Here is a 21,879-nt window from a genome sequence, read left to right as displayed (position 1 = left end):
CCTCACAGAGCAACTGTCCCCAATTGATGGAGTGAGTGTCCCAGCAAGGGCTGGTGAAGTAACGCTGAAATTAGTCACCATGTACTGATATCCTATTCGATACCTATTGAGGGAAAGAGCCCTGTAATGATTTGTAGTGATGTTTCTTCTAGGTATGTGCTCATTCATTCACAAATGCAGAGGCAACTGTGGATGTTATGTAGTTCAGAAATAATAACATGAGAATGTACCTCTCAGATGAGGTTGAACTGGTACATATGGGATTCAATTCCAAAAAGCTTTATAAATCAGAACATTACAGAAGCAGCTGAAAAAATGAACTCATGGTTAGGATTGGTGGGGAGGAGAATCAAGTATATTAAAAACTGTAGGCATTACTTAGAAATATCTCAGATATCTATCTCCTGGCTTTCTACAGAATTTCTATTTCAAAATCATTACAGAAGTAAGAGATATAAATTTTAGCTTTTCCATTGTACACCAAAGTGAGCAATCCAAACCACCAAGTAATCAATAAAATGTTTAGAGTGAATTTTATGGAAGTCACCATAAAATTAAAGGCAAAGAAAAATAATGCCAAATGAATGCTTCAAATAAAATGATTATACACAGTGAAAATTGTGTAATGTAAACACAAATGTGTAGGCCTAAGTACATGAAGGAAAAAGTATTTTTAAAATAACATTTAAATGTTTAAAAATAGGCTTCTAAATTATAGCTCATTTTTTAGTTTTTGTTTTTGATTTTAAAAGTTCAAACATTTTTAGCTCAGTTGGGTATCTGGTGTGAAATATTCCATGTCTAATGGTATATTACAGTAGTTTTCTTTGTCAACGTAACTCATGAGATTTGAAATGGCTGAAGGATATTGAATAGAATAATAAATAACCAGTATGGGCAAAATGAAGCATTGCCTTGTGATAATGTTAAGAACTCTTAATTAAAAATTTGTTAGGTAGGAATACGCTCTTCAGAACTTATGTGGAGGGACTAATGCAGATACCAATGGCAGAGCATACTTAAAGGTTTAAAATTACAAAATTATTTTTTGCACTGAAAAGGACCACTTTTTATAACATCATGAAATTTTATTTTTTACTGAAGTAGTCATTTCATGCATATTTTAAGTTTGTGCCTAATTTTTTTTTTAAGATTTAATGTTTCTGTGATATATTTGAAAGTACTTACTAGTGATAAAGACCTTTTAAGACTTCATCTTTGGCAATTCTAACTTTGGAAGACTAATGTGGGAAACATTTTAGATGCAAAGGAACTTAAGAATCTTATTGTCTAAACTTCTTAACTATCTTTGATGCAACAGAAGCCCAGATCTTATGTGAAACCAGCCCACTCCCATTCCAGGGCCTTGGCATTTACTGTTCCCTCCCTCTGGAGAGCTGGAAATATTCACATAGCTTAATTCTTTTTATTTGTGTCTCTGTACAAATGGCATCTCATGAGATGAGACTGAGTGGTTATCCCATGCAAAGTATCACCTCCATCTCTCTCCAATCCTTTTCCCTGTTTAATTTCTCCATAGCATGTACCATTTCACAGTTTGTCGCCCCCATTAGAATAAAACTTAGCATGCAGGATTTTTGTGATGTTCCCCATGTGTCCCAGCACCCCAACTAGTGGCTGGCACATATGAAAAATTAGATGGTCAGTAAATATTTATGAAGCGAACAAACAGATACATAAGTGAAGTGAATGAAGAGGGCTGAGTTCAGAGGTTCTAACTCCTGATTCTTAGACCAGGAATCTGTCTTCCACACTACCCCAGATACTTCACTTGTCCCTGGTTGTCAAACATGGGTGCGGCTCTCTCACTATCCTAGGTGAACGGTCTGGGCTTGGAGTCAGACAGACCCAAGTTTAAATCAAGGCTCTACTTCTCACTCATTATCTCTGTGAAGATGGACAAATTACCTAACATATCTGTGCATAGTTTCCTCATCTATACAATAGGGGCAAAAACTGTATTTACAGAAAAGGTTGTAAGGATTAAATAAGATAATATAGCAAAATGCCAAATACTATGGCTAGCTCTTATTCAGCACAAAAACTAAGATGAAAACATCCTCTGGTTTCCTTGATCACCCCCCCCCCGCCCCCAGCCCCCTGGCTCTTTCTTTTGTCCAAATGTTTTCCCATCTCCCTGCTTCTTTGGCTTCCCTTAAAATCTGCCTCTCAACTGCCTTTCCTGGATAAAGTTTTTCTTTATTTTTGTGTTATTCTGGGGGTTGCTATACAGTTGCCCTATATCAACACAAGTAGCTTTATCTCCTAGGTATTTCCAGCAGGTGTATCCAACTCCAGAAGCATTCTCTTTTGTGACTAATTCTTTTTTGTGACTAAGTTGGTACACAGTGCCTTGTGGTACTCAGAGCAGCCTTGGGGAATCTGTGTATGAATGAGAAAGGAGTGAGTGACTGTTGTCTAAAGGGGGTTGACAATTGACATATAAATGCCTATTCCCTTCGTTTTGGCATGTTGCAGATAATCCAAAGCAAAGCAGCCGAGTCCCTCTATATATTAAAGTTCTAGATGTCAATGACAATGCCCCGGAATTTGCTGAATTCTATGAAACCTTTGTCTGTGAAAAGGCAAAAGCAGATCAGGTGAGTTTCATAAGAAAGTAAATTAATTTAGTCAGATTAATTTAGATCTTCTAATAACTCAGACGATACACAGAGCTGAGGGCCAGGTTTGAATTAAGTATGAAGTAAATGCTAACAAAATTAATACTATAAATAAGAACAGAATGAATGTTTAACTTGCATAAGAGAACAAGCAGTTTTTAAGAACTGGAAGTTCATCATTCTCAAAGACTGATGTGGATTCAAATCAGTCCTGAGTTTTCATTAAAATAGATTAGTCACAGCTTTATTTGAAAAATCTTAATTGGTGAGCAGATACTTTTAATTACCATGTGTACAGAGAGGAAAGCAATAACTACGATATATTTTACAATTGCCTATAATTCATAGTTCCACTTACTTATATTGCCCATCTGTACAAGTAATACACATTCGTGAATGTTTTCCTGTTTTACACATTTGTCCCCACCTGAAATAGGTCTTTTCTACCAATGGTATAAAATTATGTTACAGTTTGTCGAAACAGCGGTACACTGTTAAAATACATGTTAGGGCACGAAGTTGAAGTTTTGTTTTATGTACAAACTTTCTTTTTAGTTTTTATGCAAGTTGATGGTTTATGTATATGTCAAGACTGCATTTCTAAACAGGCTGTTGTACAGAGTGCCCAAAGTTTTTTAGTTGAAATGCTGTGGTAGATCACTGTGATATTTTATAGTTTTGTATCACTCTAGGGCAGTGTTTGCCAACCCAAGTGATTTTGCCCCCAGGGGACATTTTTTGATTGTCACAAAGAGGAGGGTGTCACTGGTATGTAGTGGGAGGAGACGAGGCTTGCTATTAAACATCCTACATACAGTGCCCAGGATAGCCCCAAAACAAAGTGTTATTTTGGGCTCTATTTCCAACCCATCATTTCATTGCATAGAGTGGACTCACTGTAAATTTTCTAGAGACTATCGTTTTTAAATTAAAATCAGAAATCATTTAGTCAAGCAATTTACTGCAACACTGTAAGGAATGCTTTTGAGTTACCAAAACTTTATAGCAGCTTTATGGTTTTGATTTTAGTTGATTCAGACCCTACGAGCCATTGACAAAGACGACCCTTATAGTGGGCACCAATTCTCATTCTCTTTGGCCCCTGAAGCAACCAGTGGCTCAAACTTTACCATTCAAGACAACAAAGGTAAAGGAGCCCAAGTTACTTTCTCTGTCTATATATTTATATCTTTATCTCTATCTATCTACTGTCATCACAATTGTTGCAATCCATGACGTGGTATGCACGTTAACATTGACTTTGCTTTCCGGTTCCAGATAACACAGCAGGAATCTTAACTCGGAAAAATGGCTATAATAGACACGAGATGAGCACCTATCTCCTGCCTGTGGTCATTTCAGACAACGACTACCCAGTCCAAAGCAGCACTGGGACAGTAACTGTCCGGGTCTGTGCATGTGACCACCATGGGAACATGCAGTCCTGCCATGCGGAGGCCCTCGTCCACCCCACGGGACTGAGCACAGGGGCTCTCATTGCCATCCTTCTGTGCATCGTGACCCTACTAGGTAAACTGCTTCTCCCTGCATCCTATCTCCCCATGAGAGGCACACACTGTTACTGTGACACTCTAGATTTATCCGCCTCCCCCATTAAGGCATACAGCCCGCTCTAGGTGAGTAGAGTTACATGCTGAGAATCTGTGTTGTTCAACCATGAACTAGTTTTTGTTTGAACATAGCTTTGGCGAATGAACAGATATGAAACTTGCCTATGTCTTTACCTACTCAGGGAATCATTCACCAAAGAAATCTCTTGTCTGTTAGACTGGGAATGAATCCCAGGCAGGATTTGAGGGCACTATATAAATAGGCCCTTTTCATTTCATTTGTTGTTTAATATCTAACCTGGCAAACACTGTTAAAATGTAAAGAGTGAGAGTCACCCAGTATGGAGGGTGTGATGATGGCCCTTTGTATGAAGGTAAAGTTTAAAGATCAGTGGGCAAGTGGAAAGAGAAATGTGATGACTTTTTCTCTCTCAAATGGGAAATAAACAAGTGATTAAATTTTCTTCAACCCAGCCAACTTGCTTTGATCTACCCATTTAAATAACTACCTTCTTAGCATTGCTCCCCGAATGCCACATACACAATGTCTATTATTTCTCAGACTCTCAAAAATAAATAACTTCTATGACTGAGGAAGTAAATCTGGGACCTAAAAGAAATGAATGCAATCAAGGTGAAAATCAAGGTTTAGCAATGATTCAAAATGAAAGTTTCATCCCCAACAAATGAATTAAGCTCACAGGTTGAGCTCAAAACACTTTACAGACCGTTGCCTGTTGTGAACTAAGAAATGAAATGTTAGTTAACTCAGTCCTTCCAAAAATCAAAGCAAGCTCCCCTACACAAAGGGAAGAAAGGGAAGAAGTGTCAACCTGGATTGCGGGGGGGGGGGGGGGGGTACTTTTTCAAAAAAAAACCTGACAATTTGGTGACTTTGAGAGAAGGAAAGAAGAAAGAGTAAAGACCTACATTTTTCCAAGAAGAGAATGCCTAGGGATCCCTGCTCAAGAACTTCACATTTCGTATCATTTTGCTAATTATAACAGAAGTCTTGAAACTTAACTACAGAGCTGTGATTCTCTTTGTCAACGAAGATTTGGGGGAAGTATTTTAAGATATGAGGATAAATAAAAGCTGACAGTATGCAAAGACAAATCAGTGTTTCTAATGGTGTGAGTCTATAACAGTTGTTTTGGAAGAGAAGGATATGAATATTCTTTTTGATTAAAAAAAGTTATTTTTAGAAGGGCTGAATTGGCAGGGCTGTACTCAGGGAGAATTCCATGGACATTTTGTGGTCTGTAGGAAGAGAGCTGACTCTCATCTCATAGAAGTGATTTCTCCTTACCTTCATCATCTACCCATTTACTCCTCCCCACTTTTTTCCTTACCTACTCCCTCTATTCTCCCTTTTCATTTCCTTCTCCAATGAATTCACTGTCTCCTCATTACTCCTAACTTGTTTCAGTGCTTCCTACAGCTGGTCTATTCTCTTTGGAATTCTGTACCCAATAAGACAGGAAATAAATGGGATTTAACCCTTCCTAGGCTAACACCATGGGCTATAAACTGGGCAAGAGGCTTCACAACTGTTTTTCTCATTTAACCCTCAGAACCTTCTGGTATGTATTTATCTGCATCTCAAATTAGAGTACTGAGGCTCTAAGATGTGCAGTCATGTAGCCGACTCACACAGCTAACAGGTGGTGGGACAAAGTACAAAACGCCGGTCTTCTCCCCCTGAGCCTCAGGGCTTCCACATTGCTCTCTACTTTCTTTGTGAGCTCACAGAATGTAAGGTAATTTCCAGGCTGAAAGAGCCCGAACTGAAAACGAGACCATTGAAGAAGGTGGAAACAAACCTCAGGTTTTGTAAGAGAAGGGAAGCCACAACGATAGAGGAGGAAACCTACAGTCAATAAAGTGGATCATGTGGCATCTCTTATTTTATTTACAAAAATAAAACAACAGGGGCACCTGGGTGGCTCAGTCGGCTAAGCTTCCTACTTCAGCTCAGGTCACGATCTCATGGTTCGTGAGTTCAAGCCCCACATCGGGCTCTCTGCTGTCAGCACAGAGCCTGCTTCGGATCCTCTGTCTCTGTCTGTCTCTCTCTCTCTCTCTCTCTCTGTACTTCTCCTGTGCTCTTGCTCTCTCTCACTCTCTCTCAAAAATAAATAAACATAAAAAATAAAAATAAAAAAATAAAACGACACTGAAAACAACTACTACATCTCGTGTCTCTGTGGTGCTTTACAGTCTGCACAACTGTTACATTTATTAACTCATTCCTGATGACAGCACTGGCCACTGTGTTAGTGCCTCTCTTTTACAGAAGGAAACACACTTAAAAAGGTGAAATCATTTAAGTGAGCCTAGGCAGGCTGATTTCAAGTGCCTTGCTACCTTCTAGCTTTATGATGGGATTTGAACACTGGTTGGTCCAAGCATTCCCCACTCAAAATCTCACCACTATTCTCTGGCCTCAGGGGATTGAGAAAAGGGAAGAGGTCAGTCACTGGGAAGAAAGCTATTACTTTCTCAGAATGTATTTTTTTTGCTCCACATGCTTAGAATTCACATCTTCAGTTTATAAAAGTTAGCTTTGAGAAAGATCTCCTTTCCAAAATTTCTGTTCAGATGTACATTGGGCTAAGAAGAAAAGTACAGGCAGTCGTAGCTGTAGGAGAATTAGGCAGTGAATGAATGCCTCTGATTCACCATATGTGCCCTCTCTCTTCCAGGCAATCGCACTTCTGGGTGTGCATAGGACTAAAATAAAAGATACAGATAACCCAAGCCGGGGAAGAATTAGGAAGTGATAAATGCCTGCTATCTTGCCTTAAATGGTGGCACAAACCATTGTACATACAGGTTTAATTCTTTCCAAGACAGTTGTCTTGATTCTATTCTCTTAACCCCAGAGGCCATCCTCAGTTACAGTCCTTTGTTTTGCAAACCCTTGTCATTGGTCACACGGGAATCCGGAAAAAAGCGTAGACTATGAGCATGCCCTGCAATTTTCCACCCTCACGCACCTCAGGGTAAAGTGAAGATATACAGAAGCCTCCAGGCTCCACGTGACAGGCCGTGCCCTCCTCCTCTCCTCTCCTGGGCCCCCTCAGGTGCAGCCATAGCGTCTCCAGGCTGTTTCTCAAATACTCTAGGCAACTTTGCACCCCAGCCTTTCTTCCAGCTCTGTCCCCCTCACCCGACAGCTCCTCAGATAATTAATTCCCCAGATCTTTGCTCAAATGTCACTCCTCTTAAACACACGGCCCCTCAATCATACACAGAAGTGCTCCTCATCCTCCTTTCTCTGATCAACTTTTTGTTTCCACTGCACATATCACCTTCTAATGATTTCCTTATTTATTAGACACATTATTTGTTTTTCAAGATCTCCATACACCACCACAGCCACCTCTGCCCACCTCATTAGGACGGGGCTCTTGATCAATGTTTTTCATTGATAGTGTCTAGAACTATAGCTGGCACAAAGTAGGCACTACATAAATAGTTAGTAAAACGCCCTGAATGGCTGGGATGAATGAGGCAGGAGGATGCTGTCTGGCAGCAAACGACAATGTATACAGTTACACAATCGCACGCTTGAAAATGGCAACACTGGATATCCTTCAGAAAAAGTCTATAATCAAAGCACGCTTTAACGCATGGTGATTAATAAGAGTGTTGGCTTTTTAGTTTGACCTGGATTTCAATTGTTTGTACATGTGACGTCTCTAAACCTCAACTTCCTCTGTGTAAAATGGGGTTATAATGATGGTACTTACTTTGTAGGGCTGCTGTGACGATCAAATGAGATTCAGTATGTAAAGCACTTAGCACAGTGTTTGGCACATAGAACGCTCTCAGTAGATAACCAATTATTATTAATGCTATTAACACCTGAAATTTTAATATATAGACACATGCGAATGCATGTATCCATCATTCTGTGTGTAGGCATCCATATCCACCAAAAGCCATTATTCTGTAATTCTTACTACAGTAATTCAATTTTTATGACTCATAAAATCTGGACCATGTTATGGATGAGAAAATAAAAACACATTACTAGTACTTCTTGCAGTAAACAGCCCTGGACAAACCCAGTTTCACAATGCAGTTTCTGCCCTGGATGGCTGCTTTCTCTCTAAGCTGTCGCTGTGTTTTTATTTTCCCACCCATATGTCCATTTGGAGATGTGTCTGTCTACAGGTAGCCAGCTGCGAAGAAACATCAGGAGTTATTTAAACACAATTCTTGCTTTGCCTCTAATTGGAGTTCAGAGGAAAAATCAAAAGGACAAACATTCCAGGCATCACACTTAACAGAATACTAACTCTGAAAGATTTTTTTTTTAAGTTCCCTCTTAAATGTGTTTACTTTATTTAGCTCCAACAGAAATAAGCTGGTGTGTGTCTTATCACCCGCCCCCTTTCAAACCGGCTGGTGTTGAAGTCCAGAATGGCTTTCTGAATTGTATCTGGGTCTCTCCAGGTATTATCTGTAATAATATTTCTTATATGTAGAAAGGTATGCAGACATTCACATGTCTACTTTGGGTTTTAAACCAATTTTACGCTTCTCTGAGGAAAAAAAAAAGAAGAAGAAGAAGAAGAAAAAGAAGGCAGAGTGCAAAAGTTATTTTAGACGTGTAGTTATGCAAACCCTTCAACACATCCCGAAGGTGCCAGCCTTGTGCTTATAAGCAGTTTCAGAGCATTTCAGGTGTTCAGCATAATTTGCACTCTGATTGCTGCGCTCTCGCTGTGTTTGAGCTTTTTTTTTTTTTATTATTATTATTATTTTATTTTTTCCTTACCTTCAGACTAGCTCCCCGTTTCAAAGCGAAAGGGAACTACTGACAAAAATATGAAGGTGTTTTATCCTCTACTTAAATTGTAACTTTCTTTCAAATATTCTCCTCCGCTTTTGGGGGGTCCCCGGTTTGATCACGCGTGGAGGCAAGCGCAACCTTCAAGGAATAAAAGTTGAGTCTGCAGTTTCCCGGAGAAGTTTTGAAACTTCACGTTGGAGCGCAGCGCTGCTTGCTGACATTAATTGGGCGGCAAATTAACTTCCCCTTCCCTTCTGCTTTGTCTCTGCTTCCAGTGACGGTGGTGCTGTTCGCAGCTTTGAGGCGGCAGCGGAAAAAAGAACCTTTGATCATTTCCAAAGAGGACATCAGAGACAACATTGTCAGTTACAACGACGAGGGTGGCGGAGAGGAGGACACCCAGGCCTTTGATATCGGCACCCTGAGGAACCCCGAAGCCATCGAGGACAGCAAATTACGCAGGGACATCGTGCCCGAGGCCCTTTTTCTGCCCCGACGGACTCCAGCCGCTCGAGACAACACCGACGTCCGGGATTTCATTAACCAAAGGTTGAAGGAGAACGACACGGACCCCACCGCGCCGCCCTACGACTCCTTGGCCACCTACGCCTACGAGGGCACCGGCTCGGTGGCCGAGTCGCTGAGCTCACTGGACTCGGTGACCACGGATGGAGACCAAGACTACGACTACCTTAGCGACTGGGGCCCGCGGTTCAAAAAGCTGGCAGACATGTACGGAGGCGTGGACAGTGACAAAGACTCCTAATGCGTTGCCTTTGTCACCTCGCAGTCCGCCGCCCAAGGACCTGCAGTGGCGACGCCCGCCTCCGTGTCCACTGCTCCGCGAAGGCTTCTCGGTGGTGCCCGTTCCCGACGTCGACGGCTGCAGTCCGGGGGGACCCAACGCGAGGGACTTTTTTCTAGTACACTTTTATGAGCTTCCAAGAGGCAAAGGTTTATTTTTTAGCGCATCCAATTATCCATGTCGGTCAGCCCCCCAGGCCCCGTGCTGGAAGAGAGAACCAGGAGTGGTATTTTCCCTTGCTCTCCTAGGGCGGGTTGGGAACACGCTCAGTGTCACTGGCCCGGCCTCCCTACCACACTCCATTGACTCAGGTCAGCTGACTGCTCTGGCTGTACATTTCACACGCTAATGAGATGAGGGACTGTGCTTTAACGATAAGAATATAGTTTTAGTGGGAAGAAATGAGGGAGGAACAACTGTGAGGTTGGTCCTGGTATATCCGCTCGCAAGGAGATGATGGACTGTGTATATTGGGTGTGTTTTATGGGTGTGTCCCAAAGTATTTAAAACGGCATTTGCCTGTCCTATGTGTTCTTCAAGAACTTTTTCTGGCACCAGTGACTATTCAAAGCAACAAATCCACCAATGTTTTAAGATTCTGGGTCCTCTTTAGGACTAGAAACAAATCAAATGGTAATATTAAAAAACAACAAACAAAACATAATGATATCTCATTCCTGGCCACTAACTCATATTTTCTTTTTATATATTAAACACACAAAAGTTTGCCCTTGCACCGTATAAAGAGAAAGGGAAAATAGCTAATGATGTCAACAAAGGAAATATTTAGCATATTTAAAGCTCGGGCCACCAAATGTACTACAGATCACTTAAAATTACTTCGACCATCAGTATCAGGAAACTAATCACAAGTAAGTCTAATTGTTTCAAATTCTCAAAGAAACTTTTCTGAGACAAATTTTAACTCCTTGTCTGTAGTTGTTGTCAGTATTATTCTAATATACTTGAAAGTAGCCGTGTGAAGTACAATTCATATTCTTGATGCTTCGTACACAATTAAGTTACATTAGTAAAGGTAGATTAGAAAAACTCAAATCCTGCCCTCAGAGTTTAATGGGGAAATGAGAGCCAGCCACACTTGAACCTGATAACTTGTCCTTCACATCTGGAAACATCTATATATTTATATGATGTGATATAGGTGTATTGTTGAGATCACAGTGAAAAACTGCACATTACATGTTTGGAAGATGCTTATGAAGGGAAAAAATTGATTCCCTTCAACGAGAGTGTTTAAGATGGTATTAAAATGATAGTTGACATTCAAAAGCATTAATATTTTTCCATTGTTTTTAACTTCGTTGCTATGGCAACCCTGCCATCCTTGTCTTTGAACCAATGATAAAGTAATGGTCTCAAACTACAACAGAAAAGTAATGTACAATCCATCCAATCTATTATTTCTCTAATTATGCAATTAGCATCATAGTTATTATCCAGAGGACCCAACTGAACTGAACTAATCCTTTTGGCAGGTTCAAATCATTTATTTCATATGGCTGTTCTAATGATTTGTATCATTAGAATTTTACATTGTGCAGTCATCAGAAAATTCCAAAGTACTGTAATGAAAACATTGTTGTTTCAAAAACTTAGAAAAGAAAAAAAAAACCCAGGCTCTGTATATATCTATATATCTATATATCTATATATATTATGTACTTAAGAATATGCTGACTTCAATTATTAGTCTTAGGGATTTATTTTCAATTAATGTTAATTTTCTACAGATATAATCTTAATGTCATTTCCATTTGGAGATACTGTCATATGAGCACATACTTTCTATTTGGAACACACTGTTGTTTAGTTAAGTTTTAAATAAGCGTGTTACCCAGGAAGTAAAGACGGCACCCTTAAAATAAGAGAAATGTAGTCTTTTGGGTTACCCAATTAGAGTGAAAAGTTTTTTAACCATATTATTCCTTGTGTTTCCTGAATGGCTTCCTATTTTGTAATGGACTTCCCTGTATACTAACAAGTATTTCATGTTTTCAGGGTTTTCTTTTGCTAGTTCTTCACACACACACACACACACACACACACACAGAGGAATGCAAACAAAATACTATGGGAGGGTTTCACTGTAATGAATATCATAGTCACAGTTAAGTGTTGAAAAAGATAGCTTAGTAAAGTTAATTAGTAAGAACTAGTTATTCATAGCAATAGAATACCACCTTAATCACATGACTTACTGTAAAATTAAAGAGCTCTCTGTCCTTATGTTTCATGTCATGTAATAAATTGTATCAAGAAAGATAGTCCTGTAAAAAAGAAAGTTATCATCAGAAGTCTTCCTTTTGAACTTTTGGGTTAATTGGAATGTCTGAGGGTTGACGCTAGCAACTTCCAATGTTTAACGGTAAGGTTTATTCTCTCCTCATAAGTGAAAGTAAGTAGTTCTGTAGTGGAATGTTTGAGATGTAATTGGCAGGTATATTATCCCACCTTGAAGACGGTACAGTGAACCAAGAACAAGTGAATATGACTAAATATTGAAATAACTGCTTAATCTCTTACCATAAAACCTGATGATGAAGTGACTCTCTAAGAAATTGGATAATTTAAGACTAGAGCTGAATATTTTAGAACTAGGGTCCTGTAAGTGTTCTCTGAAAATTAATACTCTCTGATGTCATGGAAATAATGAGAGCCATACTTCCATCATTCTGTGTGTGTCTCTCTTCCTTCCCACCAGGATACCGGGTCAAGGATCCCAGTGAACATAAATGATTACTGGAGGAAAAAAAAATTAGTTTTCAGCTCAGTTTTCAGAAAGTCTCTTTCCTGATAGTAGATGTTAGTGACAAGAAAGATGGCAGGAAAATGGGAAGAGGTAAAATTTAATATTTGCTTTGGTCACTGAGAAACTACAATTCATTCATTATAAGCAGATGACTTTTATGGATTGCTTCAAGGACATTGAGGCCCTTCTGAAAATTTTTTCCCCTCCATTCAAAGGGAAGAGTTTCTTCAAACCACTAAGATGTTCCCTAAAATAAGCTGGAATTTTTAAAATGTTAAGCTGCTGTGTATAAGTTTACCACCCCATCATTTCATGGCCACTTTCTGCTGAAAGGCCTAAACATTTGTCCCAAAATAAAAAATGAAATCAAATGGGGGAAGAGATGGTTCCATGGAATCATAAGTGAGGGATTCTAGGCACAGTGAATAAATGTTTTTTTACAGAGCTTTTTAGCCTTATAGTTCAGTTGCATAAAAGGAGTTTCAGATACAAATTGACTCCATTTTCAAATGGAACAAAACCTGGTGATTCAATTTTAACTCATTAAAAAAAATTGGCTTAGTGTTCATTTTCAGCTCCAAAAAGTTGTACAAAAATTTCTTAAAAGTTGAATCTCTATCTTGGAAGCATCCAAATTTTGTGAATCCAAGTTAACTTTAGAATGTTTCCATTACTTTCATTTTTAAGTACGTCAATATTAGATGTCCTGATTTGCTAAGCGAACCTTACATCAAATGCTTTGCCTTGAAATCAGTATTTCACTGAAGATAATAATATATAAACTATGAGTTAAGAATTCCTCAATTCTATAAACTTGAGGACCACAAAAGTATATAGATGAAAGGGAAGAACAGAGTTGATTCTTGGGCCCAAACTAAATATTTAAATCAGACACACCTAAATTAATTTTCCCTAGGAACCAAACCACCGAATAAATTATCTTACCCTACTCCCTAGTTTTGAAGCAATATAATTACTTTGGAAGAACGCTCTAGAAAGTCATGATTCCCCACTATTTTGAAAGGTATCCTCTAAAAAGGATAATTTTAGAGTAATTTTATTCTTTATGTTTTTGTCTAGATGAAGTCTTTTTTTTGAATTGTGACAGGGCCAATGCTTGACACAGCCAAGCATTTATATTTAACACTAAAACCCAGCCTCCTTTATCAGGTTATAAGAGTAGAAAGATTAAGACTTAGTACATGGATCTTCAGGAAGATGAACTATTTTCTCAAGTCTAACAAACAACTTTCTTTTCCAGAGAATACAGAATTACAGAATGGTCTCCTTAAAAGTTCAGTGACTATTAGGTTTGCAGCATTTTTAATCTCCCTTTGGCATCTTTATGGAATAGTTTTCTAAAGGGGTAATTCTCTCTACTAAAAAATATCAGACCCTGACCATATTCAGTGTGCAGAGGAATACCCTCTTATAAAGGAAATATGTTGACTCGCACACTTGTTAAAAGTTAATAAAGAAATAGCTCATTTTTAAAGCCAGAAGTTTATGGTCTCTGCATCGTCAATTTAATTTAAGCATTACTGAGACAATCTTTAATCTACTCCGCATTTTGTAATACCTTATTTATGATGCATTTTCATTTTTTAATTTGGGGGGAATGTTAGTCCGATAGATGAAAGTGCCAAAAGGAGGTCAAATGGAAACAAAGCCTATTACCCACTATATTTCAGACAGGACCGAGGCACTTAGCCTGAGAGCCACCGGGTTATTAGATTAATTTCAAAAGAGCTTTTACAAGTTGCTTAATTCCATTTTTTTTTAAACCCATGGACCACAAACTCAAATTTCTCTTCAAATGGGGTTAATCTGACAAATGAGGCATGGACCCAGCGTTGTGGAAAAAGCATTCCGCTATAATGAGATCTTGGTCTTTCTTGCGAGACAGTGTTATTTATGTAAATATGTCTAGAGGCACCTTCTATAAGCTTTTAGTTTTCTATGATCTATTAGTTTAGTGTTTATTAAGGAATCAAATGTATAGAACTACTAGACATTCAGGGCGAATGCTGTGTAGCAAACCAACTTGTCTGCTCGAAAGAAACATAGGAATGCTTCAAAACCACCGTATTGTTCTGTTTGTGATTATTTTCATTGCTTTGAAAGTAAACTGCCTAAGAATAGGCCTTATAATAAATACTACGTGCGTCCTCAGTAGTACCAAGCTAAGGCGATTTGGCATTCTCCTACTGTGATTTGTGATTTTAAATCCAGAAAATAAAAGCTTTTTGGTATTGATTGTTTTTAATTAAAAATACTCCCAAGTATAAATTGAAGCTGATGCCACCCTTGAAGATTTGCTGGCTGGGATGCTCAGTCGATGGCTTTTCTCAGTATCATTGGTCCCTGGCAATGAGAACACCTGATGGAAACAACCCCTGCTCAGCTTTCATCCACATTTCTAGCTGGGGATATTTTCATAACTTCACAGTTTACATGAGAAAGTTTCCTGTGTTGGAAGGAGAGGTAAGACAATGACCTTACAGCTCAGTGTGGCCGCGCCTTTTGTTGTAGTCAAATGGCAAAAAACACGCTCCTTGAAATGGCTTCTTTTATTTTCCTTTGTTTTCTTAGACGTATACATTTGAAAAGAATGCAATTTAAAAAGTGATTTCTCACAAAGAGTAAATATGCCTTTTGCAAATCAATTTTTGTAACAAGTTATTTATATGATATTACTTAATAAACTGTTTTTTTCTAACTTGTTTTTTTTCAATTCTCTCAACCTATTGTTTTTAATCAGAGATTTCAAAACAATGTACATGCTGTTACACACTTTATATCTTTCTAAATCTGCTGTTTGAACCTCTCAAATAGCTAAGTAAAGCCAACTTGTTATACGATAATTAGCTTGTAAACAATAGTTTCTCCCAGCCAGCATTATACATCATTGGTACTGCCCTGCAGACTTCTTACTGCTGGGGCATCAAGAATTCTACTGTTATTTATGGAATTGCTGTATTAAGAAGAAAGCTGTTTATCCTCCTGGTAATTGCTTTAGATAAAGAAAGACAGTTCTATATTTTTGCCCATCCCAACTCTCCATCCTTTATTTCACTCCCATAGAAAAGCAATGTCTATGGATCTCTGATTTAAAAAAGAGCAAGAAAAAGCAAGAGCCAGACCAGAGGGAAATAAGGATAAAATCCTTCCACCATTCTGATACTATGAGTAAATAAAATGTTTTTAGCGTATTCAGAGCTATAATATTTCATATGCTGGTTCTTTTTTAAGCTGCCTCCTATTTCTACAGATGCTGTTTCATAATTTTTTCAGCTGAGAGAATTCATAGCTTTGCAAAGGAGATTTTCATTTATTCATTCATTTGTTCAGTAGTAGGCAGTCCACTGTGTGCTATGAAATATTCGACAGTAAGCCGAATAAATATATTTTCCCTTCTCTCCAGAAGCTCATGGTCCAGGAGGAAGGGCTGCCATAAACTCAAAAGTATAGTATCCACCTGAAGGTGGCAGGAAGGTGTCTTCAGAGAGGCAGAGATACAAGTGTTCACTGAAAGGAGAAACTATTTCTGCCTGGCTGGAGGAGTGTGTGGGAGGTTTAGGAATTAGTAGTACTGAGATAAATGGAGATAAGAAACCAAAATGAATAGCAGGGGAAAGAAAGAAAAGAGGGATGTTTAAGCAATGCCATTGATCTCAGCTGAGACTCCCTGAAGAAGACCATGCTGGGAAAATTCACATGGTGCCAGCACACGGAGGATCATTAATACCATAGCAGCTGGTCTTGTGATTTTTTGTGATTTTTTTTGCCATGTGGTTTAACATTATTGGTGGGAAATAGAAACCCATGGAAAGGAATGATCGTATTAGAAACACACATTTTTGAAGGGCATGTACATTGCACAGTAGTATGCACGGTGTACTAGAGCTAAGCCTCTCCCCTGCGCCCCCAGATCTTCATGACCCCAAGGCAAGTGGGGTCTGCAGGATCTGGGAAACTACCTTGACCTAAAGGTAACATAGGCAGGAAGGGCAGTGTGCTGTCACAAGGACCCAGTTCAGGAAGCAGATTCCTGCAAACGTTTAGACAGTCTAAGCCATTTCCCATCACCAAAACAAACCACTTCCCATAATAGTTACTAGTATGTATTAGAGTAATTCACTCTAGCTGCTGTAACAGACAAAATCCAAAGTCTCCATAAAGTTTGTCTCACTCTTACGGTGTTCAGGGTGGTGGTGAGCCTTTCTCCCTCTTGTAGGTATGGCATTTGGAGCATCCTGCCTCCAACGTTTAAAGTGGCCAGGGAGGAAAGTTTGCTGAATGGTCATATGAGATGTCTCTAGGGGGGCAGGGCCTAGACATGGCCTATATCGTTTCTACTCATATCTCATTGGCCAGAACTCAGTCATATGGCCCCAAACTAACTGGACAGAGGCTGGGAGATGTAGACAGGCAAAGACTTGTGTTCCTGGTGATAACACTCTGGTGAGTGTAACTTACATGTAAGATATACTTAATATGTATCTGCCACTTATAGGTTCAATGTCTGTCAATCTTGCAATATCATTCCCAATTCCCTCCAGTTTCAGTCATCATAATAAGCCACATCCCATAATAATCATGGGTTGTTATCAAAAGCACTAATAGGAAATCATCCACAAATTGAAACTTCATTTTGAAAACCTCTTTATTTTTTTAAATGTTTGTTTGTTTGTTTGTTTGTTTATTTATTTATTTATTTATTTTGAGAGAAACAGAGAGCAAGCGAGGGGCAGAGAGAGGACAGAGAGAGAATTCCAAGCAGGCTCCCTGCTGTCAGCACAAGAGCAGAACATGGGGCTCAATCTCATGAACCATGAGATCATGACCTGGGCCAAAATCAAGAATCAGATGCTTAACTGACTGAGCCACCCAGTTGCCCCTGGAAACCTCTCTAAAAGCTATTAGTCTGCCATTGCTGACTTCAGTGCCCATAGTAGATATTTCTAATTAATTGACTCATAGATCTCCCAGATGTAGCCTTAGAACCCCTAACAGGAATGCCGTAGTGGCCATCAACAATAGAATAATATGGACCTATTTGCTATCCCTAACCTAAGAGATTAAGTTCTCCAGTGGAAGACATATTTTTCTTTTTTCTTTCTTTTTTTTTTTAAATGTTTTTAATTTATTTTTGAGAGAGAGGGAGACAGAGAGAGAGAGAGAGAGAGGCAAAGAGAGAGAGAGAGAATGGGAGCAGGGAAGCAGCAGAGAGAGAGGGGGAGACACAGAATCTGAAGCAGGCTCAAGGTTCCAAGCTGTCAGCACAGAGCCCAACGCGGGGCTCAAACTCACAAACCATGGGATCGTGACCTGAGCCAAAGTCGGATGCTTAACTGACTGAGCCACCCAGGCACTCCAAGACTTATATTCTTTCATTTTAAGTTTTGTTGACTACCCACCACTGACATTTGGGAAGAGCATTCTGATCCTCAGATTGTGAAAAATTTGGGATAATTAAGGAAGCTAAAAGGCTCAGCCTGCCATTATAATTAGCCTACATCTTTATTTCATAAATCTGAACCAACAAGCATGTATCTCTTTGTTGATTAATTTCAGCTTGGGGATGGGGGGTGCATCTCCCCTCAGCAATACTCCTGAACCTCTGCATTCATTCTGCAAAAGTCACATGAGAACCTGTGATAGGCCTAGCACAAACCAAGGTGATAGGGATACAGGGGTAAAAAGACAAGAGACACTCCCTGCTCTACACATACCCTTCTCTCGAGGACTGCCATGATTGTAATCTCGCATTATTAATCTTGGTTTGCCTGACTAAACATTTTGTGTATTGAATGACATCCTGATTCTTTAGATCACTTTTCTAGGTCTCATATTCCTAAATTCAATACTTTTCTAAATATGCTATGAATAGATATGGCTCTTTAAAAGAAGTAGATTGTCTCCTACTTCTGTCTATGATATACTTATTCCTTTTTTTAAATGTCTTTCTTGACATATTAGATCATCTTTATTGCTTCCTGAGCCATTTAGTCTCAAAAACTAAACTTTTAATGGCAAATATGTCTTGTTTGCACATTGGTAAGAAAATGTCTCCTTATAGTCAGTAAAGGATAGGTTTTATTAAAGCTTTTAACTTTGCTTAGCTGCCTGATAATAGTGCCTTACTTTTATATAGCACTTTAGAAAAAACTATTATATACATGACTTAATATAACTCCCACAAAAACCCTGCACAATAGGCTATACTATTCCCATTACACCAACAAACAAAGTGGGGTCATTCGTCCTGAGGTCCCATCACAGGAATTAGAACTAAAATCACTTCTTTTAACCCAGGTGCTGCAAGACTACCACTGAACCCTACATCTTCTTCTTTGTATGCGTAGTCCCATCTCATCCATGTGAGAGAAATATTTATTGGGAGGGAAAAAGGATTCTTTTCTCCTTTCTACAAATTCAGATGAGGTTGGACTCTGCTGAGGGCTGTAGCCTCAAAGACATTCCTATCTGTAAGATCAGTCTAAATGCTCTATGAAAAAAAAAAAAGGCTGAAAAGCAAAAATCTGCCTATTGACCCCAGCTATTCAACTGATTTCAATGATAAAATTAGAACAGTGTTCCCAAAGAAAAGTATTCCCAAGAAACATAAACTTCCACCCAAGACAGCAAAAGCTTTAATTGTTTATGTGATAATAATCTTGACAATATCGATAGTTCAGACATCAAATTGTGGTAAGCCCTCTGTTGGGAAGCAATGCCCTATAACAGGAGAGGGAAAAGGCAAGGAATGAGGATGTCCTGTTGCTCCTTAAGCAATTCAGATTTCATAACTGAATCAGGAGCTGTGGAGGAAGGAGGGAGACTTGCTCTGTCCACGAGCACCCATTAACTCCTGGCACCCTACCCAGTAACATGGTGGCTGTGAAATCCCCAGAAAACCCAGCTGCCCAGTGAGGTGGTGTCTGTGTGGCAAAGCAGGAGCTACAAATCTTTGCTCATAAACTACAAGTAATGCATTTTCCATATTTTTCTATAACTGAGCTTAATTTCTGTTTTGGACCTTAATCCTGTGAGCAACAGAAAGTCAACATTAGTCATTTGGGGTTTCTTTCCAGAAGCCCTCCCTCATATTATAGTGAACTTCTAAGAGTCTAAGATGACATAAAGAGTTGGGGTAGCCGGAAGAGGAGGCAGTCAGAGCTTAAAGCTAACCTGCTCAGGGAGCTGGGAAGTGTGGATGGATTCCAGGAAAAACACAAAACAAAACAAAACAAAAACCAGCGTAATTCTCTTAGCCCTCCCTGTCTGTTCTCCCACTCTTCACAAAATGGGAAGGCTAAAGTTTATTGATCAGAAGTGTCTTTATGTTATTGTCATTATTTCTCATTCTCAGAAGGTCAGGATCAAAAGCTTAAGAAAGACACCTGATTCTCTCCTGACTTATGACTTCGGCAGAGATTCAGAAAGAGCTGAAAGTTACCTCAGAATGTCAATGTCTCAAATTTAATGCTAATTTATAATGCTGTTTTCTTTTCCTTTACTGTCTCAAACATTACAAAAACTATTCCTTTATAGTATTAAAATATATTAAATAGTATGGTAAGATTGAACCAGTCTTCAATGATTTCTGAACATCTATGTGATGAGAACGTTAGTATCTACTTTATAAGTAAAATATATTTTTTTCTTTATCATAAATCAAGAAGATCACAACAAAGTGTTTTTGGATTTGTGAATACATTTACATGAAAAATCTTGCAAAGTTACAAAAATTAAATCACAATTGAATATGTATTTAACAAATAATTTATGTTGGAAACAAAAAACATGATACATCCAGACTGTTTAGTTCCTTTTGGATCCAAAGTAATATATCTACCTTAAAAGAATTTGGCAAAATGACACCAAAATTCAAATAACAGCTCTCAGGTGAGAAAGGTTGAGAGACAGACTGATTCCAGCACTAAGACTGAGCATTAAGACTTGAGCTGGGAGCACTAGTGCCTACAGCAAAGTCCAGTCCAGCTCCAGAAACAGTGAGGGCGATTTGATGTACTCCACAGGCCACAGGACATTCCAAACATTGGAAACTCCATCTTCATTTTCTTAAACATATTTAAATGTACCCATACTTCACCTTAGAGACATTAATCAGGTGGCAATTTACTAGTTTATGTAATATTGTCATATACGCCATTAGACTTCTATTGAGATATTTTTTTTTGCAACTTTCCTTCTATATTTTGAAGTCCCCTTTTTAAAATTTAGGCTTTTTTGGACTGTAGCTCATCTGAGAGCAAATGAGTACTGTGTGTATTATGCCTAATATGTTCAAAGACATCCTAAAGTGAAGACAGGATTTGGGAATCTGCATTTACAGCAAGTTTCCCAGTGATTTTTACACACACCAGAATTCAAGACAGATGTGAAGCTATTGAAGCAGTAAAGGCGAAGGCATACTTGAGGAACTGGGGGTAGATCAGTTTGACTAGCAAAGAAGGCTCTGGAAGGGATGAGGAGAGATGTAAGTTCTACTACTCTTGCACATGCCTTCCAATTTTCCTTTACCTACTGGATGCAAAGCTTGTTTGGCAAATGATAAAGGAAGTAACACAGGTGCCCTCCCTAGAAAAGTGTGCAAGTTTCCAGTTAAAAAAGCAGGAGTAGTTGATACATATCTATTTAAAACTTCAGGTAAGCTCTCCACTCCCCCACCTTTTTTCTTTTTTTCTTTCTTTTTTTTTTTCAGAACTTTTCTGGCTACTTTCCTTGCATGTGTCAGTCAATAGGTAAATAATTGAAATCCCTCTAGAGTTGATTCACCTAAGCATTTGCTTCTATTTCTCTCTTCTTAAAGTCAGCTGTTATTCTATGAGCCTCAGCTGGGGAGCGCCTCCTCTCCCAGGGCCCAATCAGAGTACCACTTCAATTAGCTTAATTGGAAGAAGACACAACCAAACTTCCAATTAAAGTTCTAAAGGAGCTATTAGAACAGCTATTTTTGTCTTTTCAGAGAAAGCTCTCCTAATAGTCACTTTTTAAAAGGTAAAAATCCTTAAAGGAGAAAAGGTGAGCATAATCAGATCAATTACTGCTCTTAGTCATTCCTGGAACTAAAGTTGGGTCTTTTCACTTAGGTAATTTGGAAGTAAGCCACCTATTCATTATTTTATTAATTTTAATTATTATTAAACTAATATATGTATGTTGTCTACAATGCCCAATAGTTCTATAAATAAAGCTTACAGCAAAAACTTACCCACTCAATACCATTCCCTTACCCAGAGGTAACCCCCTTCAACTTC

The 21,879-nt window shown here is 38.7% G+C and overlaps 2 protein-coding genes across 8 annotated transcripts in view; one reads left to right on the top strand and one right to left on the bottom strand.

Moving 5' to 3' along the window:
* CDH6 (cadherin 6) overlaps positions 1-15,326 on the top strand; it is a 127,476-nt gene extending 112,150 nt beyond the window's left edge. For all 7 annotated transcript variants that reach the window (XM_027074785.2, XM_027074795.2, XM_053201876.1 and 4 more), the window contains 4 exons: positions 2,500-2,621; positions 3,672-3,789; positions 3,921-4,172; positions 9,293-15,326. In XM_027074785.2, coding sequence (XP_026930586.1) covers positions 2,500-2,621; positions 3,672-3,789; positions 3,921-4,172; positions 9,293-9,783 — 983 coding nt within the window. In that variant the 3' untranslated portion in view covers positions 9,784-15,326. The remainder of the gene's footprint in view (positions 1-2,499; positions 2,622-3,671; positions 3,790-3,920; positions 4,173-9,292) is intronic.
* The window catches only part of DROSHA (drosha ribonuclease III), a 201,774-nt gene that overhangs the window by 7,204 nt on the left and 172,691 nt on the right, over positions 1-21,879 (bottom strand). The window lies entirely within an intron of this gene.

Source organism: Acinonyx jubatus, chromosome A1, assembly GCF_027475565.1.
Source record: "Acinonyx jubatus isolate Ajub_Pintada_27869175 chromosome A1, VMU_Ajub_asm_v1.0, whole genome shotgun sequence".
NCBI lineage: Eukaryota > Metazoa > Chordata > Mammalia > Carnivora > Felidae > Acinonyx > Acinonyx jubatus.
Note: the sequence above shows the minus strand (reverse complement) of the source record. Positions and strands in the feature narration are given on the sequence as shown.